Genomic DNA, 27,946 nt, shown 5'->3' with positions numbered 1-27,946 from the left:
ACCTCATAAAAATGAAAAAGAATTTCTCATTTGACGTAGATAATTTCTGTGAAACTTGCCATGACTATCTTTTGAAATGGATTTTATTACTTGAAAAACTTGATTTTTTTTACCTAGAGTTTGATGAAGAGATGCTAAGTAATACTGAAGAATGGAAAGATGGTATTATGCGCTTCAACAAATCAGATTGGAAGGTCAATTCTCAGTTATCAATTTTATGCCAACACATGTTCAGTACAGTGGGTCATAATGCTAATGATGAGAGTCTTTTTTCACTAAAGAATATTAGTGGACAAAAGAATGAAATAAGGGACTTCCCTGGCAGACCAGTGGTTAAGACTTCCCCTTGCAATTCAGGGGGTGCAGGTTCAATCCTTGGTCGGGGAGCTGTGATCCCACATGCCTTGCAGCCAAAAAAACCAGAAACAGAAGCAATATTGTAACAAATTCAATAAAGACTTTAAACCTGGTCCACATTAAAAAAATCTTTAAAAAAATGAAATGTTATGTAACAATTTAAATGGAACACAGATTATAACTGCAATAAATGTATAAGCAAATTCTACAAAACAAGGAACTGCTGAGATCCAAATCATCAGGGGAACATAATTAAAGAGATGTAATTTAGATATGTAGAGTTTGTTTCAGATAAATAATAAATTATTTTGTAGTAGAAGTATGTCCCATGCAATGTTTCTTTTATTTTAATATATGTAGTTGATTCTCGTTATTTGCAGGAATTAGGTTTTATAAAGTTGCTGAAAACAATGAATTGGTGAATAGTTACTCATCACTCCTAGGAGAAATAAGTTTGGGTTTCTGTGAGCCTCTGGTTCACAATACCTTCATCAGGCAATCAGCCCATAATTTTTGAAATGTGGGTTTTTGTTTAAAAATACATTATCTAATATACCTTGTTGATTCATTAACATTCACCTCATGACCAAAAGCACTATTACTCATGTCTGAATGAAGCTTATCTAACATTCATATTTTCTCCATAAGGTGCATGATAACTTTCTTGCTTTTAGAAACACTACATAGCACTTCAGCACTACACTTAGGGGCCATTTTAAACAGTGAAGTCACCAAGAAAAAGCACAAAAATGTACTATTAGATGGACTGTGAAAAAGGCACTTCTTTACAGTATGCGAACTGGAAAAGAAGGCAGAGCATTGCCTTGCTTGACTTCAGCTGGGAATGTACACATTGAGAAATTTTTTGCTGCTCTGCTCATGCCCATGAATGAGCATGAAGGCACTATGAGTATTGATTTGGGGGGTTACAAATAAATTTTAATGAGTAGCTGAATCCACCAATAATGAGGATTGGTTATATATAAGTATTTATTGGTATGGACCTATTTCCACAATACATTGAGAAGAAAAGTTACAACATGAAACCTAACTAAAACTTTGGAAGCATTCCCTTTACAAACAGGAATAAAGCAAGGATGTCCCTTATCGTTGCTTCTAAGAGAGAGAAGGTGGTGAAACAGAATAAAGAACATAGCCCTTTGGGTCCAGGAAAAAACTCTCACTGGTGGTGAACAGGGATGAGGTTCAGATGGAGGTGAAACATCGGCTTATGCAATAGCTGGAGGCACTTGAATAGTATGGGGACAACAGCAGTTGTAAGAGTTATTGAGTTGTTTGCCTTTGGGCAGTTGTTTTAAAAGCTCTGAAAAAGGAAACTGAGAAGATCAGGTCAGCCAGCTGTCAACTTAAGGCACACTACTGAGTCTCCTGTAGCCACAGGGAAGACTGTGTTGAAAATTAGACCCAGGATCTAATTTTAAGGGCAACAAAGCTACAAAGTAAACTGAGTGCATAGCCTAAATGGTCTCCTATGCTAAAGTTCAGAACTCTGAGAAGCACATCTCTAGTGTATTTAATGTATTGTCCTTCCAATCTACTCAAACCTTTATTTAAATATATATGTATCCTCGAAAACATGTGGTGTAGTTGCAGTTTTTAAATATCTGCCTAAATGATATTGTCTTATAAATCACATTTTCTTCTTCACTCAGCATTAAGTTTTTAGGTCTATTTATATTGCTGTATGTAAATTTAGTTCATTGCTTTTAACTAATGTGTAGTATATATCCATTTTACTTATTTCCATTCCCCTAGTTGAGTCCTAAGGAGATGAAAGCCAGTAAGAAATTATCTGTGATAAGAAATGATTGGGACCTTCAGAATTGTGAATTCTGATACAAAATTTAAGTTCTTTTTGTTTCTGTGCTGTACCCACCCTCTGGTATTCTCAAAATTTTAAGCCTATTCCTCATAAAAGCTACATAGTCTTTGGAGAATCAAGGAGAAGAAGTCTGTGTCAATACTTGGTACAAAATGTTATGAAGCAAGGACAGCAACTGCAGATGTGATGGTATAAGGGAACTGAGGGATAGAGCCAGGAATGGGAATTTAGAGTGAGAGGTGACAGGAAGCCACCAGAGAAGTTAATACCACTATAGAAATCATCAGAATACTCTGAAGGATACTGTACTTCCTACAATTACATGAAATAGGAACTTGATATTTATACATTAAAATAAAAGGTAACCCCAGAAGATTTGGAGACAAATATATATTACATGTTTTCATATGCTTATGTAGGATTCTACAATATTCATAGGAAATTTAGAACTTAGGTATTTACTTAGGTAAATATATTTTCCCTTCAGTGGTTTCACTGGATGGTTGATAGTTGAGACTATTGGTAGCAGGTATTGAGAAACTAATTTATTAACCTAGTTCCAAAGCCCTTTCATTAGAGGTAGTGAAAATTGACAAGGAGATTGGAAAGATCAGCCTATCCTATTCCCAACAGAACCTCTGAATTAAATCACTCCTGGCACCCCTCCACTCCCCACCTTTGATACACTGCAAAGTGCACTGTGTATCAGGGAATGTTTCTGGCGTTGTTTGATGACTGGATCCTGCTTCATGGTGTGCTGTGTGAATCTCCTCACAACCAGTCGCAGGAAATATTGGAGAAACCTGGGATGTTATCCATCTTAGGCAGCATGGGATGCACGGGAGACCCTTTGTGACTTGCTGTTGAACAGTGAATAAGGCACCCTGGGACCTTTGATGACCTTGATGTGCTGGAGATAAACTGAGTCATTGTTTCATCATGAGGAGCCCTTGATGATATATCACCTTGAAAAGTGCTTTTTTTAAGACAAACTCCTTTGATCTTGCTGAAAGATGAACTCAGCCTGGTTTCCCTAATGACTAAGTAAAGTAAGTTGCTTTGTACTTTGCTGTATGAGTTGAAGCAGCCAGTAGAATAGGTTAAACACAAGAGCTTTGGAGCAAGTAAATCCTGAGATTGAATCTTGGTTCTGGTACTTGATAACTGTGACTGCAAGCAAGTAACCAATGATCACTTTACAGGGTTGTTTAGATTATTAAATGAGATCATGTATACAAAGTGGTTAGCACATAATGAGTATTTAATTGATAGCTAAAAACACAAAAAAAATCTAATTAAATACAGATTGGCAATTATCAGTAATAGCAACTTAGAAGTTATAAACCCATAAAGGTTTATACCTTTGTAAAGGTTTCTCCATATAGCTGACAATCTTTTGTTAAACGTAATTTACACAACAATTTAGGCTTTTACTCTGGAACTCTGCTTTCAGAGATGACTGTTTCCTATGTCTGAAGTTAAACTTGTAGAATATCTGTGCTACAATATATGATAAGAATATTCCTCTGGTTGCTCTTCAAAGCTAAGATTTTCTTTACATATGGTTTAACTTAAGGTTTTCTTAGACATACTTGTTCTTGTGTTAAGATGAAGCTACCAGATTAGACAGTTTTTCTGGTGTTAGTAGTAGATTCTGAGAAATTTAGACAGACTTTTTATTAAGTCCTCCGACACAAGGTGTTCATTTTCCAGGTAACTGACTTAATAGAAAGGGTTAAGGTGCCAGGTAAGATTATTAAGCCAACTGGCCCAGGGATTCTGGGAGTAAATTTCAAACTTTGATTTAATCCAACTTAACCCAACTGAGCAAAACAGCCAAAAGCAGCTTCCATAAACAACCTACAAATATGTACTGGGTTGTACCCACTGAGATACCAAAGATAATATAAATCAGGTCCTTGTCTCCAGTCAAAGCACATAAGCCACAGAGAGTAAATAGGAACACCATACATGTAATAGAGAAATGCTAGTCATAAGACATTCTCGACCTCCTCCTGATCATGACACACTTTCAAATATTAGACCTTAATATTTAAGTGGCAGACAAATTTAAATATTCCAAATGACACTAAAATAAGATAGCAGCAACTACAAAGCAGACTCCACTACTGGGTAACATTGTTTTGTGATGTCTATAAATCCCTCTGTAGGGGACCTTTCCACTTGGCTGTCTTTTAACTTTATATTGCTGTTTGAGCAAAATTGTGCACTGTCCTGACCACATTCTCTTTTAGCCTCACAAGACAAAGATCTTTCATGCGCCAGCAAAAAAGGGGAACTTTTCTCTGCTGCCAGCTTAATTTATGCCTGTATATGCCTCAAGCTGAGTCCCACTTTACCTCGCAAGATGGCCCAGTCTACTCAGCCAAACATTCCAACTGATAGATAGATGTCCCTGAAATAGTAGGCGTAATCAATTGTAGAACCAATACATTTCACACTATGGGCAAAATTGGTCATCATATTTTGGTGGTTCCAGGCACACCAGTGTGCCTTGACCAACTGATTAAGGACCTCATCTCTAACCAGAGTAGTCAAGAGCAGGGAGATGGGTGGGAACTGATGTAGTCAGAGATAGCATCTTAGAGACAGACCTCAAAGGATGGGTAAGATTTAAAATTGTAGATGCATAAATGGTGGCTATTCCAGGTGAGGAGAATAACGTCTGTTTCATTCTACAGCATAAAGAATTTTCACTTCCAATTTTCCAATTATCTTTTCAACTTCACTTCTTCACTTCTTAATATGGGGTACAATCTCCGTAACAATTCAATTTATCCAAAGTAGGTGGCACAAGTTTTCTACAATATTAGATCATGAAATGACAGTGCCCTCCTTTCACCTAACAAGGTAGAAGGTACAAACCCACATGCTATTGGATTTATGCCCACAACAGTCCAACTGTGCCCTCCCAAATTTGATTTCTGACTTTCTCTTTTATCCGTCGAATGTTTGTCAGAACACAAAATCCTCTTGACACTTTTCAGGACCAACCCTACCTGACTCCTTCCCAGCATTTGTCACTGTCAGCCTTTCACTCATTTAAGCCCTCCTCTCCCTTACTCTGACACCAAACTCTCGGTTCTCCTCTCCTTCTGATCATTCCTTCTCAGGCTCTTTTCCTCTGTCCCTTAAGTGCTCCCCAGGGCTCAGATTTTGGCCCTCTTCTCTCTTCTCACTCTACACGCTCACAACGGGAAACTCTGGGGATCCTTATAACTGCGAAATACCTTATTTGAGGTAAGCAAGTCCCTCAACGGGGCTCACTAGCTCTCAGACATTACTCTGCCTTGGTTAAATAAAACTGACTCACAGGAATAAATAATGGGGAAAAGTTTGTTAGGGAAACTTCCAGCTACCGAATCTGCCCAGGAGGCAGGGACCACAACAGGAAAAATTTTGGAAGGAGTCTCAACTGAAACTTATTTTTTGTTTGTTTTGATTAGGAACACAGGCCTTAAAAAGACAAGCACCTCTGAGCTTATTTCCTAAGACATCCTCTTTATTTATCGGAATCCATTTTTAGACAGGACGTTCCAAGCGGGCTGGACTACACAATCGCGTTCACTGAGCTAACCCCAGCACCAGCCTGGGCCTAGCACCGAGCCGGTTTGGGGCTTGTCTCTTGCGCGGTGGCTCTGCCTGCAGTTCAGCCATGGTGCGGCCCACTGGGGAGGGAGAGCAGGAAACGGAGCCACGGTTGGCTCTGCTGAGAGGTGCTGCATTCAGAATAACTCCTCGAGTAGCAGCGGACACGTGCCACAGGCTTAGGGCGTTTCCTCCCGGCTTCACCCAGGGTCTCACGCAACGAAAACAATCTAGGCAGTCGCCTCAGCCACCACACGTCTCGGAGCGGCGACTACTCCGCCCACGCAGCCGCGTGGTGGAGGGCCGGGCCCGCCCCTGACGTCACACAGGGCCCCGCCCCTTAGGGGGAGAGGAGGGAGCGCGGGAGCTCTGTCACGCAGGCGCGTTCGTCCTGTGTAGGTGGCGCTAGAGGCCGACGGTGGGGTTGTAGTTGAGGATGCTGTTGTCGCCATTTTGTAGGGTGTTTGTCGCAGCGACTGGGAGAGAAGACGGAGGTTTGGTGACAGTTATCGGCCAAAGGGCCTTTTGCTTTTGCGGAGGTAAGGTTTCGGATAGGATGTTCTGGGCTGGGCGGTTTCCCAGTCTTTTAGGTCTCGAAGCCAGGTGTCGGAAAAACGACGGGATTCGGGGCCTCGGCGACCGGGGTTTCTTCGGGGCACAGCTCTGCTCGTGGCATTTGAAACCTAAAGTTGCCCAGGTGTCATGGTAGATTTAAAATCCTAGGGCGGAAAGGCCTCGGCTCTGCCGCTGACTCTTCTCAGAGAGGCCAGGCCACTCATATCACGGCTCCTGAGGCCCGTGACTCGTCCCGCCGATCAGAGTGAGACCCTGCGAGAGCCTCCTGGGGCAAGTGTTGTCCTAGATCAAGCCTTACGCTGGGTCCCTGGCCGCGGCCTTTTGTAGCATTCTGGGACTTTCCGTGGTCAGACTTCTGCCTCGGAGTGCGCCAAAGGCCCTGGCCAGGTGCCCTGGCGGAGAGGCGGGGGGTGGGGACTGGGCGTCCGAGGAACTGCTAGTTTGCGAGTCCAGGTGGTGGAATTTAGCTCGTGCTTGTGAGAGGTAAATACGGAGAGGCTCATCCTTTGTGCGAACTGGTTTTTTCCTAAAGTGGAGCATAGTATTGTTGCATCAGATCTGCATTTCTGATACTTTTGCATCACACTGTCCTTGATTACTTAAGTAACCGTGAAATGCTTATACTATTCTTAGGAAACGGCGCTCCAAACTGACCACGTCAACCACCTGGTCTTATTTTATAGCTATCTTTGTATGATTGTGCTCATACATACACCCACAGGCTTCTTGTTATCCATTACATGCAGTCCTCTTGGAGACATCTAATCATAACTTTAACCTATATAGATATTTTAATATAGATAACGTAAAATTGTCGGGTAATATAGGGTGTTAAAGGGCAGTAGAGCATCAGGTTTCTAAGATGGATGTAAACATCTGATGTTTATTGTATCTGATGTTTTTATTGAAGGATGTCCGATGATTCTAACATGTAGGATTCTCTGTTAATTAGAAATAGTGTGATAATTCTAGATAGTTTTTCTTTTTTTTTTTGTATGCGAAGGAACCTAATCTGTAACCTGGATCTGGGATTCTTCTCTTGGCCTCCTGAGAAAATATTTCTGAACAGTAGTGGGGCGGGGTGGGGATGGCTTCCTAACAGCTGAATTAAATTTAAAGTAATGAACTTGGCTAGAGAAATAAAAACCTTTGGCTCTCCCAAGATACTTATTTTAATATTTGCATATTGATAACTATGGTTATTTAAGAATTCTACCTTGGTGAGCTAGTTATGGCCTACTGACAGTAGAAGGAAAAAAACAAAACTGAAGCAGACACACATGTTTTGCAAAAACTGCATTATAATAGTCATAGTAATAAACCTCAGTCATCAGATGTTGTAATTTTGCTTGCTATGATTTAAGAATGCTTAACTAAACAATTTTGAAGAGTTCCTATGTGGTTAAAATACAATTTGGGTAATTGAAGGGTCAGAAGAATTCCACTAGAAATATAATTTTTTTTTTGATGGCTTTCCTGATGGTCTTTTGGCTCAGGTTAATTTGTAGTGTCATTTATTTCAGTTTCCCATATTCAAATGACTATGTAAATCAGAATGCTCACTTATCAATTTCCAGTGAGAACCCTGACTAGAGTTTTAGGATTTTTGTTGGACCTAAGAATCAACAAGAGAAGTGAGTTAAAAGATCTGAATATTTGGTGGCTTCGGGCTCTGATGGCATGATACCTACATTTTCTTAGGGAATACCTCCCAGGAGATGCCTCATTTTTAAGTCTTTTTTAATTCATTTGAAATCTTTTAAATTTTTTACTTGAATTTGTTTGCTTGTTACTGAGTCATTTGGGCTAACTGAAGGAGGTTAACTAAGTTGGTTTTGCTCCATTTTACCTGTTTTCAGCTCCTTGCTGAGTTGTGAACCTCACCCTCTTCAACAGTTTGGACATCACTGTTAAAAACTTAACTGCTTTGTGAAAGAATTAAGATGGGAAGAGGCAGATAGGGATGACATTGTTAGAACACAGATCCTGATCCTGAATGGAACCTGTGAGGATGTAGATGGAGTCAGGGAATTGTCACAATTATCTGATTTCAGTGTGACCACATTCATCCTTATAGGTTCATTTCTTTAGTCACCCCAGATCTACAACAAATATGTTTAATTTTAAGAATGGCTGTAGGATGATCTGAAAATAAACAGTCATCTCCTATATTCAGTATCCCTAAGTGTTTCTCTGACTTCAGTTATTTGTATCACAGTATTTTGACAAAGCTGCATGACACTTGTGATATTTGTTTTAAATTAGTTCACATTTAAAGCTAACATCAATAACTTAATAATTTGATTATATCAATAACTTAAGAGATTAGTAATAATTTACCATAGAAAGAAGGTAATGATAAAAATAAAACCAAAAAAGTTTTTAATTTCTAGCTAGATATTGTTGTCTACTGAAGGCTCTAAGCCTGAATCCTGACTCTTTTTTTAAAATGGCAGTTAGCAAGTGTTAGTTGAAGATATGCACCAAGCTGAGAATTTATCCAGAAGAATTGAAAGAAAATGTATTAAGGTCTCACAGTGTTATCATTTAGTACTAGGTGTGTATGCCACTTAGAATCATCTGACATACCAGTGGGATAGTGCCTCCATGTCTTGGGAACCATTACCTACGAAGATTTTAGAACCTGTACGACCCCATGTGCTGGGGTTTTTCTATTTAATTAATATTAATGTGAAATATTTTATTTACTAAATATAACCGTCTATAAATTCCACAACTCACTTTTCATTTCCATTAACAGATGCGGCATTCCAAAAGAACTCATTGCCCTGACTGGGATAGCAGAGAAAGCTGGGGACATGAAAGCTACAGTGGAAGTCACAAGCGGAAGAGGAGATCCCACAGTAGTACACAAGAGAACAGACATTGTAAACCGCATCACCAGTTTAAAGAATCTGATTGGTAAATTACGCTTGAACTAGTACCATTTTAACACTAATAGTTTTAATGACTTGTCATTAGCTTATATACCTTTCATCTGTCAGATTGTTTTATAAATCAGTCAACAAATACTCATTCAGAAAATATTTACTGAGTGCCTATCATATGCTAGACACTGCTGTGACTAGAACAGAGTTCCTACCCTCATATATCTGTGTCCATTTGGGAGCTGTAGGAGACAGTTGATTGAGTCCCAGCTGCCAGTAATATAGTTGGGGGAAGTGAGACACACAAAAGTTAAGTAAGTGATTAAAGGACCAGTGAGTGCCTTTAACTTGTATGTAGTAGGGAGAGCTGTACCTTGGGGCACTTACTTAGGGTTCCACAAATGAGAGATAATGAAGGGCGGGGAAGAGTTCATCCAGATGAGAAAAATAGCATGTGGTGTGTGAGAATGTTAAAGTGTGTTGGGAATTAGTTGCTTAAGCTGTATTCTACAGGTTATATTTGTAGATAAGGCCAGTAGATATGTTTGAGATTTTTAGAAGCTTGGCTGTTGTAAGAAGGGCCTCAATAAAAATTTCCAATGGCATGTGTCCTGTTTTATTGTATTCTTACCAGTGTAAAATTTGGAGGTAATACATTTATATAGAATTGAAGGAGTTTTTCAAGTTCCTAAATGATTAAACAAAGCCTAGGTGAATAGAGTTTCTTTCATTCTGTCCTCCATTAATTTCCCTTTCTCATTTGTTTTTGTTGGTTCTATGTTTCCTCCTTGTTTTGTGCAGATGTTCCACTGGGACTGTTTGCCAGATTGCTTTCTAAATTAGCCAACTGGGGTTACTTTAAAAAACAGTATGTAATTTTTTTCCTTCTCCATGCTAAAACAGACTTGTTCTCTAGAACAGTGAGCTTGTTGGTAATCAGTGCAGACTAATCATTCTTCACACACTATCATATGGAGGGAAGAGGGAGAATCTATGCCAGGATTTCAATGACCTGAGCTAATTAATGTATTATAGAAGAATATCTGTACCCTATATTAAGATAAGTACAAAATACTCTGTAAGGCTTAACATCATAGTACTAACCATTCATGGATTTATTATGCATTGTATGTGTAGAAAGGAAGTGATATGAATGATGAACAGTTATTCATGTTCATAATTAACCACATAAACATGATACTGAGTCAGTCCAATAACCACTAGGCCAATAGTTTCTTCTTTGATATTGGCACCAGAGATGTCTGGTGGTAATTGCTCTCCGTAATCTGGAGTAGTCTAATAGTCTTTTTCAAGATTCAAAACTTTACAAGAGTGTTTTTTGTAAAATTATTGGAAAAAAATGAAAAATACAGAAACGTATAAAGAAGGTACTCTTGGTAGGATGCTAGTCCCCCATTATTTGGATGTAAAATTATTTCTGATTATTTCTTCTGAAAAATATCTTTGTATACAAATCTTTGCCTCTGAATATTTCCTGAAAATAGGTTCTAAGAAGGGACAGTTTCAAGTTAAAGGGTGTGAACTCTTATAAGGCTCTTGCTACATATTCACATATTTTTCTAGAAAGTTTGTACCAAGTTACACTCCCTACGACATGCTCCTTCATTCTGTCACCAGTCTTGCCTATTTTGAAATGCCAAGAATAGTGTTTTGTTTTCATTTGAATTTTTAAATTTCTGCTGAATTTGTCCTCTGTCATGTGCTTATTGAACACTTGAACATTTTTTTAAATTGAAGTATAGTTGATTTTGAACATTATTTTTGTATTCTTAGGCTATTTTTTCTATTAAAGTGTATTTATGATTTATAAGCGTTTTTATTGTGTATCAATTATCTTACCTTTTTTCATATATATTTCAGATTGTCTTTTCTTTCTGATTTGTAAGTAGCCTGTGAATTGCTCCCTTCCTACAGGCTTAATCAATTAATTCTACACAGGAAGACTGATGTGGCTGTGAACACTGTGAACACATTTTATATCCTGAAATGTCTTGTTGTAACATAGAGTATCAAGCCTTAAACCAGTGATTCTCAAACTTTAGTGTGAATAGAATCACTTTGGAGGTATGTTTAAAATGCATATTATCAGATTATTCAGTGAGTCTGACCTGGGGTCCAGGGATCTTCATTTTTAAAAATTCAATATTTCGATATTGTTAATAAAGAGACCACCCTTTGAGAAACACTGTTTTAAGCCCTTTAGCCTGGCATGCAAGATTTTTGGATGATCTGTTCCCAGATTATTTATTTGCATATGTTCCCCTATGTGAAAATTGCTCTTGCTGAAATTGTCTACTTACTATTTCCTAAGTAACATGTAGACAAACTCATCTCTAAGCCATTCTGGCTAAAAGTACTCTATAAATGTAAGATGGTAGTATGCCATTTTTCTCTCTTGGCATTTCTTCTACTTCCCACTTTGTCCAAATCCTGATTTCCCTTTAAGATACAACTCTTCCCTTCTTTTTCATGAAATCTTCCCTGACCATTTTAAGCATTTTGAGTTTTTTCTCCTCTCTGACCCTAAGCACTCATATCCAGGCTTTCGGCATTTCCTGCATTGTTGAGTTTTGTTTTATTTTTGTGTGAGTAATCTCAAATTGAACAATTATTTGTTGGCAGGGATTTTGCCTCATATGTATTTTTTATCTTCCACAGGACCTGTGTGGAAATAAAAACGAATGCCCATAGCCTCATTAGTCTTGGCTGTTTTGAAGAACTACAGTGAAATATTCACTGGACATTCAGTGAATATTTTTAGAAATTAAATCAATCTGTTCATCCTGTTCACTCTGTCCATATAGCCTTTATAATTCTGTAGACTTTGTTTATATAATCTCTAAGCCTTGGTTGTTGTAGGTTGAAGAGGTCCTCATCTTTTTAGTTTATCCTCATGGTATTACTTCACCCCATGTTTGTTATTCTATAGATTATTTATGGATTATCAGCAGCTCTAATTTCATGCACTAGTCCAGCTAAGGATTATTAGTGTTAGAGTTTTCTGATAAATTTTAGACTTTCATGGGAAGGATGCCTTACAGAATTAAACAGATGCCCTTTAGAGTATGGTAATTTCTAGTTTGACGTATTGTAGGTCTCTCCCTTAACGGTTCCAAGCAACTGATCAGATCCCTGACTTAGACCCAGATTTAGACCCTAATATCCTGAGTTGTTTCTCCAATGGCTAGAACTTAAGGCTGACACTGGGGAAAGGGGGTTTCTGCATCTCCCCAGCCTGGATTTGATCCCAGCCCTGTTGAGTAGCAGTTTTAGAGATGCTTCTCCTTTATTTCTGCATAAACCAGCCTCCTGAGAAAAAGAATGACAACATATTCTGGGAAAAAGGAAGAGGTCAGTGAGGGCAGTCTAGTCAACATCTGTCACTCCATTGCTTGTCAGGATTATTTTAGCTGATGTGTCTGACTGGGCAGGTGTCCCCTCTCTCCCTCAGTGCTCCATGTGCATCCCTCTTGAAGCTTCGCACTCTGTTGAAGAGGACACTCATCCCAGGTAGAGAGGGGGACGGGAAACTGGGTCAGTTGAATCTGTCTTTTTCTTTCCATCAGATCAAGGCTGCTTAACTGGAATCCATTGACTTCCTGAGGTCCATGACCTCTGAAATTCCTTGCCAAGTTTTGTTTACGCATTTGTGCGTTTCTTAGGGGAGAGGGTCCATATCTCTCAATCAGATTTTCAAAGGGATCTGTAGATTCAGAAGTTAAGCACTGTGGCACCAGATGATGCTGTTTTCCCTGAATTCTTGTTTATTTCACAAGCAGGAATGACAGGAAATTCAAAATGCAAAGGGAAGTAGGGGGTTGGGAAATCCTAAGCAAGCAATTACAAGAACCTTTTCTCATTTGAGGGGGCTATATTTTAGATATTTTTGGCACATGAAGCAGCCTTCAAAAGCTGTGTTGTCTATTTCTCAAAGAGATACAGGAAGCTCGAAATAAAAAGAGGAGAGGAGATGGAATAGGTGGTGTGTATAATAATACTGGCACATACAATAGGATTTAGAATGTGCTCTACAACCATGGCAAATCGTTTTCCTTCTAGGGATCTCAGTTTAGTCATCTGTAAAATGAAAGGCCTGAAATATATTTAAGATTCCTTTTAGCTCTAATACACCTTTCATGAAAGAGCTCTGTGTGCCAGAGATACCTAACTTACATGAAGAAGGAAAGGAATCCTGTTTTGCCTGCCTCATATTGTGTGTGGCTCTGAAAAAAGGAAGAGAGGTTAGTTACAGATGCATATATCATAAGACTGATGAATTTCAGAAGAGCAGTTTTGTGAAGTTTTGGTCTTAACTTTCACCAGAAGGTAAAGGGACACTTAATCAAGTAAACACTGAATATGTTGAATGATTTGACCCAAGCTTTGTTCCTTGATAGCAGTATATATTAATAGAGATATATGTACCCATTTGCTTGTTGGTTAAAGTAAAATTATTTCTTAAGTTTTGTGAGTTAAATATAAATTCTAATTCATCAATTTGTATTTTTTTCTTTTATTGAGTTAGGTGTTTAAACCAGGAATTCTTGAGAGAATGTTTTATTTTAACCACGTTATTCTAGAATGAGAGTAATTTTAAATCCTTTGATGTGTTTGCAGTCATTATTTAGAAGCCAGGTCCTTGAATGAGAGAGATTATCGGGACCGGAGATACATTGATGAATACAGAAATGACTACTGCGAAAGATATGTTCCTAGACGTTATCACAGAGACGTTGAAAGCGGTTATCGAATCCACTGCAGTAACTCTTCAGTCCGAAGCAGGAGAAGCAGTCCTAAAAGGAAGCGTAATAGACACTGTTCAAGTAATCAGTCATGTTCGGTATGATTGATTTTGTTTTTATTTTGGGTGGATACTTATTCGTGTGTAAAAGCTCTTACTGAGCCAATAAGTTTGAAAAAGTTTATAATACTATATGAATATAATTGTGTTTATATTACTTGAATCCTTAAAGGAAACTTCCAAATTCTTACAACTAATCTGTATTTATTAGTTAGCCCTCATTTGCCCACATTTACTCATTTTCTGCAGACCAGATCATGAGTTTCTTGATTTTAATATTAAAAATATTTTTATGTTTTATAACATAGTCATACGAAAAGATGAAGCACCCATCTTTTCTTTCATCTTAAACGTTTTTTACTTTAAAAGAAACCCCTTTCCCAGTACTTGCAGACAAATGTAGAAAGTTGCACTGGCGGATACTTACCCTGTGTATAGCACAGTCTGCAGTTAGTTCCACTGGAGTTCTGAAAGTGGGTGCTGAAGGGGAAATTATTGTCCAGAAAGCCTGCCCTTTTTCTTTTTTTACACTCATGAATCTTCACTTGTTTGGTCAGTAAACTATGAATTATTATTTTCCTCCCCAAGTTTTCTTCAGTAGAACTATTATTGATTAGATCGAACACTGACATTAACTAGCCTTTATTTTCCCCTTTTATTTTAATCAAGTATGTTTAAAAATATTGCTAAGTATCAATTTGAACTAATCTTGACATTTTAAAACATTTTCTTTACAAACTAGACATCTCAACTCACAGCATAGGCTATTTTACAACAAGAGATTAATAGATCATGACATTGCATTCTTTAAATTTCAGACTTCAATTAAATCAGTATTTTAAAGAGACAATTGTGTTGTTTTTTTCTATTGCCACTTTAAGTATCTTATCTGAAAATCTGTTCCTTGCCATGTTTTTCTTCTGTAACATAAACTGTGCCCTGTGAATTTCTGGGGACTGAATTTGAAATTGCTCCTGCCAACTGTTCGTGGCCTGGTGCTTATCTGAATGCCTGAATATCTCCCCGCTGAATGAATTGCGTATTCTGCCCTGAATTCACTCTGATATATTGATTGGCTGGACGATCTTGGTGCTGCCCACTTGCCGTTCCAGAAGAGCCACCGAAGGAAAAGATCCAGGAGTATAGAGGATGATGAGGAGGGTCACCTGATCTGTCAAAGTGGAGACGTTCTAAGAGCAAGATGTATAGAATATTTTTCAACACTTTTTAAACTTTGCAGACAGAATAATCTTTTTAAGAATAGTTTGTCAGCGGGGGGCTAAAGAACTCTTCATTGCTTTTTTGTTTTGTTTTTCGTGGGTTTGTTTGTTGTTCTTTTGTATTTCTTCTTTTCTATAGAGTTTAAATATTTTTACTCTAAAGTTCCAAAATAATCAGTGGAATTTGAGATTAGAGCAAGAAAGATAGCTCTATCTAAATTGTTTTTGTAGCAGCTGAAAATAAAATAATTTGAGTGCTGGAACCTTAATTATGCTTTAATAGAGATCATTTGAAAATATTCCACACTTAAGCATTCATTATTTGAATAACTGATAATTTGTACTCATGTACTTACACTTCTTTCTCCCCCCTCACTTTAGATGAAATCGTGGACACTTTGGGAGAAGGGGCCTTTGGCAAAGTTGTAGAGTGCGTTGATCATGGCATGTAAGTTTGTTGTTTTTCTTTTTTGAACATTCTGATATTTTTGGTGGGGAAGGATCCATAATTTAGATGAAATGGAATTTAAGTGGTAGCTATGTGTTTTCCTGGGAGGTATAAGTATTCAAAAGTTCTTGAACTGTGTATGATTTATTTACCGTAAGTATGGATTTTGATCAAGAATGCTGAAAATTTTTATCAGATGGAGTTCATTGAAATTAATGTGAGTGTTCAAGTGAAGAGTTTCCCAGAACTTAGGTCCTTAGCTTTCTATAAGAGATTTGGAGTGCTTTACCCTACTTTTGAATTGCAGAGACAATAAATTAGCATGTCTAATCTTCTTGGTTCAAAAACTTTTATTTCCAAAGGATAATATTTGCACGTTAGGGTTAGCTTCTTAAACTATAAAGAAATTACATTACTTGCAGCCTACAGAATAAAGTTCAGATTCTTTAATGAGTTATACTAAACTTTTTGTTATTTGACCCTCTCTGCTTCATTTTCATGTTTTCCTCTAGGATCTCTCTTCTGTGGTTGCAAGTTTTTTTGTAAGTGAACGTCTTAAAACAGTTTAGTGGAAACTGCACATTTCTAAATTGACATCTAAATTTTTCATCATAAAATAGTTGAGGATGTAATTTCCAGCTTATTGTAAATGCTGATTTTTAAAAAAAAACATATCTCTCTTTCTAAATATGTTTGGGGGAATCTAAATACAACAGCTTGATACCTCCTGTCATCCATGAACAAACTTTTCTTGAATACTTAGAAATGCTTTATCCTTGAACTTACTTTTACTTCACTTTTCATAAAGAATATTATCCTAAATGTCTTTTATTATCACCCTTTCCTCTCTATGACAAAAATGTGAACATAAAGTAAAATTTTAAGATATTTTGAAATACTTTGACTTAGGAAAGTTGCTAAAATATTCCAAAGAATTCGCATATATTCTTCACCCAGATTCCACAAATGTTAACATTTTACAGTATTTAATCATTCTCTATATTTACATGTTATATGTATTTTCAAGTTTTGCCAGCTAATCTACAGACCTGATTCACATTTCACTAGTTGTCCCATTAAGGTCTTTTAAAAATTTCTTGAGGTTCCAAGACTTGAGTATTTGAGATATTCCAATGAATAGTATTCAGTTGATCAAGTACAAATCTGTTACAAATTTTGATACTTATTAGACCTAAAACATACAATTTAATTGAAAATATATCTTTTGTTGAGATGGTTGGGGCCTTTAAAAAACGAGTTCATGTGTCCATAGATAAATCTTACTGTTTTAGCATTAAGTTTCCATTTTTCTTTTTTTTTTTTTAATTGACAAGTAATATGAAAGCTTGTAAGTTTAAGGTGTATAACGTTGGTTTGAAACATTTATATACTGCAATGTGATTACTATAGTAGCACTAGCTAACACCATTATCCATTTTTCATTTTTATACCTATTAGCACTGTTCATTTTTATAGCTTATTAGCAGTTAGAAAACTTGGCCGTATGATTAAATAGATGAGACTAGAAGAAGTTTTGTCACAGCAGTTTTATAGTAATTCTTTTTAAGTCTTGAGATATATGCTATACATCATAGGGAGATAAATCATTAAAAATTTATTTTGATGATTATATATCAACCCACAACTTCATTGGGGCCTTGTCAAAAGAAATGAGTTTGGAATAGGTTTGCTATCCAGCCACTAGAAAAATTTGTTTGCCTCAAAGATTTTTTTTTTTTTTTTTTTAAAACAGCCTAGGGCACAAACCTTGCCATATTAATTTCATGTGCATGGGGTTCTCTTTTGTAATGTGGGAAGGCCATAGTGAAAAACGCAGGGTTGACTGCTGGCTTGTATTCAAGAATATCAGGTTTAGAAAAGAGGACAGAAGGAAGCTGAAGATTGGAAATCCCTTTCCTCAAAATCATTTATGGCTTTTTTTTTTTGGCCGAGCCACGTGGCTTGCGGGATCTCAGTTCCCCGACAAGGGATTGAACCTGGGCCCACGGCAGTGAAAGCTCGTGTCTTAAACCACTGGACCACCAGGGAATTCCCTCTGTACTTTTTAGGAAGTATTACAGATGCCCCGGTCTAAAACACGCTGCCCTACGTTGTTACTATTTATACCTATTCGCATCCATGAATGCACTAAACGTTTTTTTGGCTTCATGACTTATTGATGGTGTCTCCTTTGCTGGAATTATCTAACAAACTGATAGTTGTCTTTCTTCTCTGAAGAAGTCTAAGCTCCCCTAACCCTGATGGTTAGGCTCTTTCTTCTCTCTACTCCTTATACCAGGCACTTCTAACCTTATGATAAGTTGTTCAAGTGTCTGTCTTTTCCATTAGACTATGAGGTACATGAGACAAGCCCTTTTTATCACTGATTTCCAATGCAACATCTGGCACAGTCGGTCTAGCCTGGTGAATGAGCGAATGCTTTCAGCAGTAGTATGTTCTATTCAAGGTTTATATTTTTATCCTTTTTTTAAAAAAACTACGTATAAAATCTAGGTAAATTTAAACTTTTGGAAACAAGCATTAATGTTCATAAGTATTAAGAGAAATCATCACTTCATGTAAAGTATATTTTGTCAAAATGTTTTGAAAAAATGTTTATAGATCTGCTATAATATACCGTGAAAGATTATTTTAGGAAAATAGCATAGAATGATTGGTACTTAATAAGATTATGCTTTAGAGCAGGGGTCCCCAACCCCTGGGCCGTGGACTGGTAGCGGTCCGCGGCCTGTTAGGAACTGGGCCTCACAGCAGGAGGTGAGCAGTGGGCGAGCGAGTGAAACTTCATATGCTGCTCCCCATAGCTTGCATTACCGCCTGAACCATCACACCGTCCCCCCAACCATGGAAAAATTGTCTTCCATGAAACCGGTCCCTGGTTCCAAAAAGGTTGGGGACAGCTGCTTTAGAGGATACATGTCTTCAACGCCCTTCTGTACATTTACCATTTTCATTTTGTTTTTAAGGGATGGCATACATGTAGCAGTGAAAATCATAAAAAACGTGGGACGATATCGTGAAGCAGCTCGTTCAGAAATCCAAGTATTAGAGCATTTAAATAGTACTGATCCCAATAGCATCTTGTAAGTAATAAACTTGGAACTGTGATCCATTATGTTACATGAAATAATCAGAATTCTATGAACTGAATTATTTTTATTTTGATCTGTTTTAGCCGATGTGTCCAGATGCTAGAATGGTTTGATCATCATGGTCATGTTTGTATTGTGTTTGAACTCCTGGGACTTAGTACCTATGATTTCATTAAAGAAAATAGCTTTCTGCCATTTCAAATTGACCATATCAGGCAAATGGCATATCAGATCTGTCAGTCAATAAATTGTAAGTATACTTGTTAAATTTTTAAATACCAATAAATTAAAGGTTTTATTATACAAGCAACATATCAAAACATTGTCACTAAATATGCATGTTGCAAGTAAAGATGAAACCACTTTTGATCCCTACATCTACTACTAATTCTCCTTTGCCCCGGTACAGATTAAATTTGTAAGTGAAACTAATAAAGTCTTTTTTTTCTTTTGTAGTTTTGCATCATAATAAATTAACCCATACAGATCTGAAGCCTGAAAATATTTTATTTGTGAAGTCTGACTATGTAGTCAAGTATAATTCGAAAATGGTAAGTTACACTTGTTTTAATTTTGGTAGTTGTCTTTAAAATTAATTTAGCTTGGTGATCCTTGGATGAGGAATTTTACCTTTGAGGCTTATTATATCCTGATGTTTAACCCAAAAAGGGTAATCCTTTGCCTTCCTTATGGGGTTATTTTGAAAATCAAAAAGATAATTCATGTGCAAGCCTTTTGGATAGTGCTATAAAATATTTCATATCTTTATTGATCTTTGTGTTTACTTAACTGTATCTCTAGAAACGTGATGAACGCACACTGAAAAACACAGATATCAAAGTTGTTGACTTTGGAAGTGCAACATACGATGATGAACATCATAGTACTTTGGTATCTACGCGGCATTACAGAGCTCCAGAGGTCATTTTGGGTCAGTAGATAACAGACTTCCTGATACTCTAATTGAAAAAGAGGTTTTTTGTTCTCTACAGCTTTTATTGGGGGGCAGGTAGTCGGGGGATAGCTGTGATTTTCTCAGCAGTGCACAGAAAATGTTTTCTGTTTTCATAAAAGCTGTCTGGACATTGCTATAAATATTTTTCCTGAGTGGGAAAAATGTGATATCATCTGTAAAGATATTCCAGGTGGTGGTTATTTTTGAACAAGTCAGTCTTACAAGATCATAAGAGAACAAGCTGTATTGGCTAAGTACCTGACAGCAGTGTGATTTTGAAGCTATGTGGGCACCTCTTTTCGTCTCATCACAAAAGCATAGTGCTGGTGAAAATGCTAAAGATTTGGTTGGCAGACGTCTAGATGTAGGGTGGATGGAGGTTAAGAGGAGAAGAAAGGGGGGCTAGTCTAAGAGGAGAGCTTCTTTAATCATCTTTGACATGAGACAGCATGGAAAGGAAAATTAGTTAAGGTGCAGGGTTTTTAAATATCAATAAAAGGGAACTCAGTGAGGGAGAGCGCATCTTATGCCTCAAAATTTAAAAGTTTGAGACCAAGTCATGTTGATAGAGCAAGGAAGTCAGAGATGGCTTTGGGGGCTTGGAGACGGTGGGAAAAATTCAGATCAGGTGATATTGGGAGATAGTTAAATGGTATAAGCATATTCGCCAAAAGTAAGTTTCAACCGAGGTTGGATAGTAAAACATCTTTGTGGAATCAGTCTTTTCCACTTTTTACCTTTTGTCTAAGAGGACTTGGTAGTTCAGAATATGAGTGTGAAAGCAAACTAATGATGTTTACCTAGAGTAGAGAATTAGTAAAAGGGACAGGAAATTAAGAATATTATGTAGTGCTGGCTAGTAGAACTTTCCGTGATGATAGAAATGTTCTGTATCTGCACTATCCAATATGGTAGCCAGTAGTAGCCACACGTAGACTACTGTGTACTTTCAGTATAGCCAGTGTGACTGCGGAACTGAACTTTAAATTAATTTAAATTTTAGATTTAAATAGCCACATGTGGCTAGTGGCTACCACATAGGATAGCACAGGTTTGGAGCTCATCTTTGAGATTGATGTCACTAGGATTTCTGCTTAGTATGGTCTGAAAGAAGCTGCTATGTTGCAGTAGTTTAGAAAGTGTATTCGTGGTTGAGGACTGAAGGCTGCAATGAAGGTAAAAGAAAAGAGTGTGGGAAGAGATTGTGGACAGAGAGGTATTTTCAGAGCTTAAAAAGAGATAACTTGCCGTGTTTTATCCATTTTAAGAAGATTTTTCTCCACATTTTAACATGTGAGGGAACACAACACAAAACAATTGGCATTTTTTTCTTTGTCATTGGTTCGTAAAACAGTGGTGTATCTTACAGTTAGTTAATGGCCTCCTCCTAGATTGCGTAAGATACAGTGATTCTTAGTAATACTACAGTCCCATGTGTGGCCAGGCTGGGGCTGGTTGATATAAATCTGAAATTGGGGTTATTGGTCTTTAGGAAAAGAAATGAACAGATGGGAAGATTAGAAGGGTTCTTTGTGTGTTTGTGAAGTGTTACTCCTGAGGATTAAGACAGAATTAGGTTGAAGAGGAAGATGTTGTCAGGTGCTACCATTGAGGAGGGCAGTTGGTGTCATGTCTTGGGTGTTGGTAGTAAACAGAAGTTGGTAAAAGTGAATGATGTGAAATTCCAAAGAGTATGTATGAGAGCTGGCCCATAAGAGAATGAGGTGATTTACAGTCACCTGGGAGAAGCTGGACTGGGAGACAGGAGTGGCTGGAAAAGAAACCTTTCATCTTAGATCCAAGCTCTATCATTTGCAGATTGTGTATGTGTTACTGTAAGTAGAAACCATGCTCCATTATCCTTTTGTTCAGGTGATAAGTACTATGAGGGTTAACAAAAATGGCCGGATCATAGTCAAGTTCCTTGAATATATTGTTTCTTCCTTTGTCTTTAAATTCAGTAATGTTACTGAAAGTAATTGAAATGTCTTTTAAAGTAGGTTTTATTTGTACATTATTGTTTTATTAAAAACCTAATCTTTAAAAGGTTAAAACATCTGTATGGTTTACTCTTTTCCTTTCTAATTAGATATAGACCTAAGGCTAGGTGTTTTTTTCTTTTCTGAATAATGTTACTGTTGAGATTCTGAAGGAGAAAGTATATATGATCATGTATAGACAGCCTGAAAGTACATATATAGATGCCTCTCTATGTGAACTTTAAATAGCTATATAATTCTGCTTATGGGTGACACTGCTTATAACATCCATTATAATTCTTACATAATTTATGTGACACTACTGTTTCTTTTAATGGAAGAAATAAACTCAGATATCAAGCTGATGGTAATTGATAAGGGGTTAGTGATTACATTCTGAGGATAATTATTGATCTATATTTGCACTAATAAAATGTAAAATTTCATAGAACAACCGTTAACTGGGTATAACAGTGCTCCTCATTGCACAAGCAATTCAGAGACTATGGAATATTTGCGAAGCCCTCTTATTTTACATAAAATGCCTCCTCCCCCAGGTTAAAATACTGTAATTTGATACAAGGATATGGAGGACTCTGAAAGCATACTGAATAATGTTTGATATAAAACTAAAAATGTAAACCCTGAATTTACTATCATATTCTCCTAAATGGGCTATATAAAGAGAGCACCCACATAGGAGAAGATATTGTGTATTGGCAGTTAAAAATTGTTGCATAATAAAATGTTTGGTCTTGTTTTTAAATAGCTTTAGGTTGGTCTCAGCCTTGTGATGTTTGGAGCATAGGTTGCATTCTTATTGAATATTACCTTGGTTTCACAGTCTTTCAGGTATGTATTTAGTAAATGTTACTTACTGATTCATAATGAGCTTTAACGTTAAAGGCATGTTAAAGTTTTGGTTTCCATATTGGAAAGTTGCCATAGTGTCATTATTCTTAAGATTAAAACTTACGCGTGCAAAATAGTCATCCTTCTCTAAAACCATAGTTGAATGAAATACTCTCAGTGAATGGTCATAATTCATTCTGCATGTGGAGCTTTTAAACACATGGTTCATATTGACTTCATATGATCCACTTTTTTATTGTGGTGCTCCTTCATAAATTTACATTAGTGTTACTATGGTCAGCTTTAATTCAGCTCTGGTTATGTTGCACTTTTATTAAAAGAATTCAGAAACAGTAAGTTGTATTAAGCATCTATGACACCCTAGGCACATTTCTAGGCACTATGTGTATAAAAATGAAAAGACAGCATCTCTGTCCTCAAGGAAGTCATACACGGGATAGACATGGGAAAACGTACAGTACAATGTGATACATGCTATAATGGAACAATGTAGAAGGGAACCCAGAAAAGGTGAACGGTTAAGTTCCCTTAGAGAAGGCATCAATGAGGAGTAGGGAGTTTAATCCATGCTGTAAGGAAGAGTAAGAGTTTGTCAGAAAACTAGAGTGTGTGATGGCCATATCAGGAAGAAATGGTATTCATAAATGCAAGAGGCATAAAGGAAGCGCCTCTAGTTGAGGAAGGATGAATAGTGCTGTCGGAGTGTCTTGGATAAATAGGAAAATGGTGTCAGTAGGCAAGTACTGATTCATAGTGGACTTGTTTGCCATAGAAAGGTATTTGTTTTATCCTAGGAGTCAGTGGTTTCCAAATGTAGACTGGTCTAAAATGAAAATGATTTTGTAGGGTTGCCATTCTGGCTTTCATTTAGAAATTATCTCTCCTGTTTTTTTTGGTATTAAGATGTTCTTTCTATGAAATGATAACAGTTATTGGCTTACTTGGCAAAACAAAAAGGGGAAAATGTTATTTAGGTCTCTACTTTTTTTCCTCATAATTTTGCTTATGTCAGAAAACTAAAAGTCTTGAAAGCTTCAAGTGGTGTAACCGTTGAAGAACTTTAAGAGGGTTGTGATTTGATCAAGGTGTGTTGTTGGATGGGGTGAGGGTGGTTAGGGAGTTCCTGGCTAATACTAAGGTTGATTTGAGGTTATAGCAATGCAGGATGAGGAGGGAGGAAGCTGTGATGAATTATAAGTCACTTAGGTGGCTGTTGCAGAATATATGTGTTCACTGCTGTGGGGCACCTCACCAAACTTCTGTCTACTCTGTAGAGATCTGTTAAAAGTACTCTGAGTTTGTAGACAAGTATGATATCTAGAACATAGCTGTCAGTCATTTCTAGGGGGTGGTGTCTGGTTTTGTGGTAGTAAGCTATAGGGTCAAGGAAAAAGTTGAGCACAGTGCATGCTTTCTTCATTCTGACACATATAAAATCCTTCAGATGGTTTTATGATTGTAAATCATTCTGAGATCTTAAGCGTCAGTTATTAATAACTTTGGTTTGATATGTGGTTTATATTTTAATTCTACCCTCCAAAATAGTCTTCAACTAAGGAACTTTTTGAAGATAATGGAGCTTGTATTATTTATTCCTGTCATGAATTAAGAACATTTTGAAAGTGTGCTAGGCACAGTAGTTAATGGATTTAAAAAGCATTGCACATGGACTCTGCTCTTCAGAACAAGGGTTGGCAAACTATATCCTGTCTGATGCCTGCTTTAAAAAACGAAAAAGAATATGTGGTAGAGACCATTTGTGACCATCCAAGCCTAAAATATTTACTATCTGGTCCTTTACAGAAAAAGTTTGCCAGCCTCTGCTTAGGAGTGTACCATTTAGTTTTAACAATTTATTCTACTTTAGCCAAAGCTCTGTTACTGTGTAATTTAAGAATATGAGTTTTGACTTGGGTTCACAGCTCAGGTTTCCTCATTGATGAGCTATATGAGCTTGAGCTAGTATCTTAACCTCCTTGGAAGTTATGTTCACACATTCCTAGCTCAAGGTTGTTGTAAGAATTATTGGGACTGTATTTTTATTGTCTAGGATTAGTGTTACAAAGTTGCTATCCATTGGGTAATGGAGGTTAGTTAAACAACTGATAAAATGAGTAGCCAGGTTTTTGGTAATCTTCCCCAGTCATCCCTCAGTTAAGCAGTACAAGTAATACAAATAAGGAAAAACTGTTCTGTTTTACAGTAAACGAATTATTCGAACATTGTAAATCAACTGTACTTCAGTAAAATATACTTAAAAAGTTGTTTGTCAATCAGCTATACAGACCTTACCGATCCATTTCAGAAATCAGACAATCAGTATAGCTCATTCAGTTTTATTCCATCTTTGAAGTAGAGTGTAATATAAATTGTATAGCTGTCTAATCTAGTCCTTTTATGGAAACACTATTTTCTTTTTTTAACATTTATTTATTTACTTAATTTTTTCTTTTTTTTTTTTTTTTTCTGGTTGCATTGGGTCTTCATTCCAGCACGTGGGCTTCTCTCTAGTTGCGGCACACGGGTTTTCTCTCTCCAGTTGTGGTGTGCAGGTTCCAGAGTGTGTGGGCTCTGTAGTTCGTGGCACGCGGGCTCTCTCGTTGTGGTGGGCAAGCTTAGTGGCCCCACAGCATGTGGGATCTTAGTTCCCCGACCAGGGAGCGAACCCACGTCCCCCGCATTGGAAGGTGGATTCTCTACCACTGGACCACCAGGGAAGTCCCGGAAACACTATCTTCTTGTGTTTTCCTTTTATGTGCATGTAGGGAAATGGAAAGTGCTAAGTTTCTTTTTCCTACTTTTTTAGACTCATGATAGTAAAGAGCACCTGGCAATGATGGAACGTATATTAGGACCCATACCAACACACATGATTCAGAAAACAAGGTATGCTTTTTATTTATTTGCGTTTTTTATTTTTATTTTTTAAATTAATTTATTTATTTATTTATTTTTGGCTGTGTTGGGTCTTCGTTTCTGTGCGAGGGCTTTCTCTAGTTGCGGCAAGCGGGGGCCACTCTTCATCGCGGTGCGTGGGCCTCTCACTATCGGGACCTCTCTTGTTGCGGAGCACAGGCTCCAGACGCGCAGGTTCAGTAGTTGTGGCTCACGGGCCTAGTTGCTCCGCGGCATGTGGGATCTTCCCAGACCAGGGCTCGAACCCGTGTCCCCTGCATTGGCAGGCAGATTCTCAACCACTGCGCCACCAGGTATGCTTTTTAAGATTAAAGCCCTTATTGGGTACATGCAGTGGCCTATATTCAAACTATAGAAAACCCATCTTTGTTGTTATTGCTTATTCCAAAGACTGTAAATTTTGAATTTTTTTTCATGAAGTCAAGTTTTTGAAAAGTAATGCAGTATTTACTTTGTGATCCAGTAAATAAAGTGGTGTTTTTATACTCAAGTTAACCTTTGCATAAATGTTTTCCTAGGTTGATGTAAAAATAATACATAGAGTAGTAAAAAGAGCTTGATTTTGGAGTCATATCTAAGTTTGAATTCCAGACTGTTGCAAACCACATGTATGTCTTTGGACAAGAATACTATAAGTGGTTTCAAAACATAGCTTCACCGCAGAAGTCACCCAGGGAATTGTTAAAGATTTCCAGCCCCATTCCAGATCTAGTGAAATCAGAATTTACAGGAATGGATCTAGGAACCTCTGTTTTTGAAGCTGGCATTGTGTCATGTATGGTATTTGGGAACAACTTAGGTGGGATACTAAAACTTCAGAGGGTACAAGATTAGGAAAAATACCATACAAGGTATCTGATATAATTATTGCTGAGATTTTTAGAAATTGTATGTTTATGTATATATAGAGAGATGTCTATGGTTCCATCTTTTCCCCCAATCCTCTGGCGGGGGCAGGGTAAGCATGTGGGTTTTTGGGGGGTTTTTTTTGTTTTGTTTTTAATTTAAACTAATCCAGACTTCTCTTTCCTATAGGAAACACAAGTATTTTCATCATAATCAGCTAGATTGGGATGAACATAGTTCTGCTGGTAGATATGTTAGGAGACGCTGCAAACCATTAAAGGTAAAACAAAAAAAAAAACCAAAAAAAAAAACCTGTTTTAACTATTTTTTAATGTCTTTCTTAAACAAAGTCATTTTTCCCCTCAGGAATTTATGCTTTGTCATGATGAAGAACATGAGAAACTGTTTGACCTGGTTCGAAGAATGTTAGAATATGATCCAGTGAAAAGAATTACCTTGGATGAAGCATTGCAGCATCCTTTCTTTGACTTATTAAAAAAGAAATGAAATGGAAATCAGTGGTCTTACTATACTTCTCTAGAAGAGATTATTTAAGACTGTGTCAGTCAACTCTAAACATTCTAATATTTTTGTAAACCTTAAATTATTTTGTACAGTTAAGTGTAAATGCTGTATGTTTTGTATCAATTGCATAATTATCTTGTTAAGCAAATATGGTCTTGATAATGAATGAAATATAAAAGCTAAAATTAATTTTCCTTTTTTGAGATTAATTACCATTTTTAAAGACCTTTGGAATATCCTTTGTGTCCAGCGATAAATGTGATTGATCTTGCCTTTTGTACATGGAGGTTGACTCTTGGAAGTGATTTTTGTCTTTTGGTTTTTGGTTTTTTTTTTTGAGTAAAAGGAAATCTTGACTACTTCATTCTTAAATGAATATTCTTTATATACCTCAAACTTTTCTTAACTTGAAAAGTTTTTTCTGTAATTGTTGAACAGGTAATAAGTATTATTAACTCTAGGTAGGCAGGTATTAGAAACCAAAACCCATAGGAACTGTTTGCTGTTGGAATTTCATTAAATTGTAAGTATTGTGTTCTGTTTCATTGGGTGATGTCAGTGGTGGTAAGTAGCATTCATGGAAAGACATCCAACTTGTGCATCGTAATAGGTTAATAAAACCGCATCACACTTCGTTTAAGATTAAAGTCTAACTGGAAAGTTAGCTTGGGAAGTCTGTTTTCCAATGGCTATTTATGTAGTTAGTCACAAACGTAGAAATAGGAATTCTGATGACTGAGGTTTTTGTTTTTAATGCCCAATCTTCAGGAGTCTAGAAATTGTCCAATATCTGTTTCCTTACCATATGAAGTATAAATACTTAAACCTCAGCCTATGAGACTTTAAGGTTATTATTAAACAATTTGTATTTATGTTACTCTTTATTGGAAAAAAAAAAGATGATTTGACTGGAGAACACTTGGGAAGAAAACTGCAGAAATTTCCAGACCCTGATTGGTTAACATAATGAACTTTT

General features: G+C 37.0%; 1 protein-coding gene across 5 annotated transcripts; it reads left to right on the top strand.

Moving 5' to 3' along the window:
* The first annotated feature begins 6,199 nt into the window (after nt 1-6,199).
* CLK4 (CDC like kinase 4) lies at nt 6,200-27,329 on the top strand. 5 transcript variants are annotated; one of them, XM_068536482.1, is made up of 14 exons: nt 9,204-9,307; nt 10,075-10,141; nt 12,746-12,804; nt 13,912-14,134; nt 15,208-15,298; nt 15,697-15,763; nt 18,751-18,867; nt 18,960-19,126; nt 19,333-19,427; nt 19,678-19,807; nt 22,580-22,662; nt 25,490-25,569; nt 26,635-26,725; nt 26,812-27,329. In XM_068536482.1, the coding sequence occupies exons 3-14, from the start codon at nt 12,752-12,754 to the stop codon at nt 26,950-26,952; spliced, it is 1,338 nt and encodes a 445-aa protein (XP_068392583.1). In that variant the 5' UTR covers nt 9,204-9,307; nt 10,075-10,141; nt 12,746-12,751; the 3' UTR covers nt 26,953-27,329. The 5 variants fall into 5 exon arrangements, with proteins under 5 accessions (XP_068392580.1, XP_068392582.1, XP_068392583.1 ...); XM_068536480.1 differs by having other exon boundaries at nt 10,075-12,645; XM_068536479.1 differs by lacking the exons at nt 10,075-10,141; nt 12,746-12,804 and adding an exon at nt 6,200-6,348 and having other exon boundaries at nt 9,147-9,307.
* Nucleotides 27,330-27,946: the final 617 nt, after the last annotated feature.

This window comes from Eschrichtius robustus, chromosome 2, assembly GCF_028021215.1.
Source record: "Eschrichtius robustus isolate mEscRob2 chromosome 2, mEscRob2.pri, whole genome shotgun sequence".
NCBI lineage: Eukaryota > Metazoa > Chordata > Mammalia > Artiodactyla > Eschrichtiidae > Eschrichtius > Eschrichtius robustus.
Note: the sequence above shows the minus strand (reverse complement) of the source record. Positions and strands in the feature narration are given on the sequence as shown.

Bases quoted from the DNA above. Each gene is read 5' to 3' on its own strand.
- CLK4 (XM_068536479.1), top strand. From the start codon at position 9,147: ATGCGGCATTCCAAAAGAACTCATTGCCCTGACTGGGATAGCAGAGAA. The intron at 14,135-15,207 runs GTATGATTGATT...TTGCCGTTCCAG, and splicing joins CAAGTAATCAGTCATGTTCG to AAGAGCCACCGAAGGAAAAG. The intron at 19,127-19,332 runs GTAAGTATACTT...TTTCTTTTGTAG, and splicing joins GATCTGTCAGTCAATAAATT to TTTTGCATCATAATAAATTA.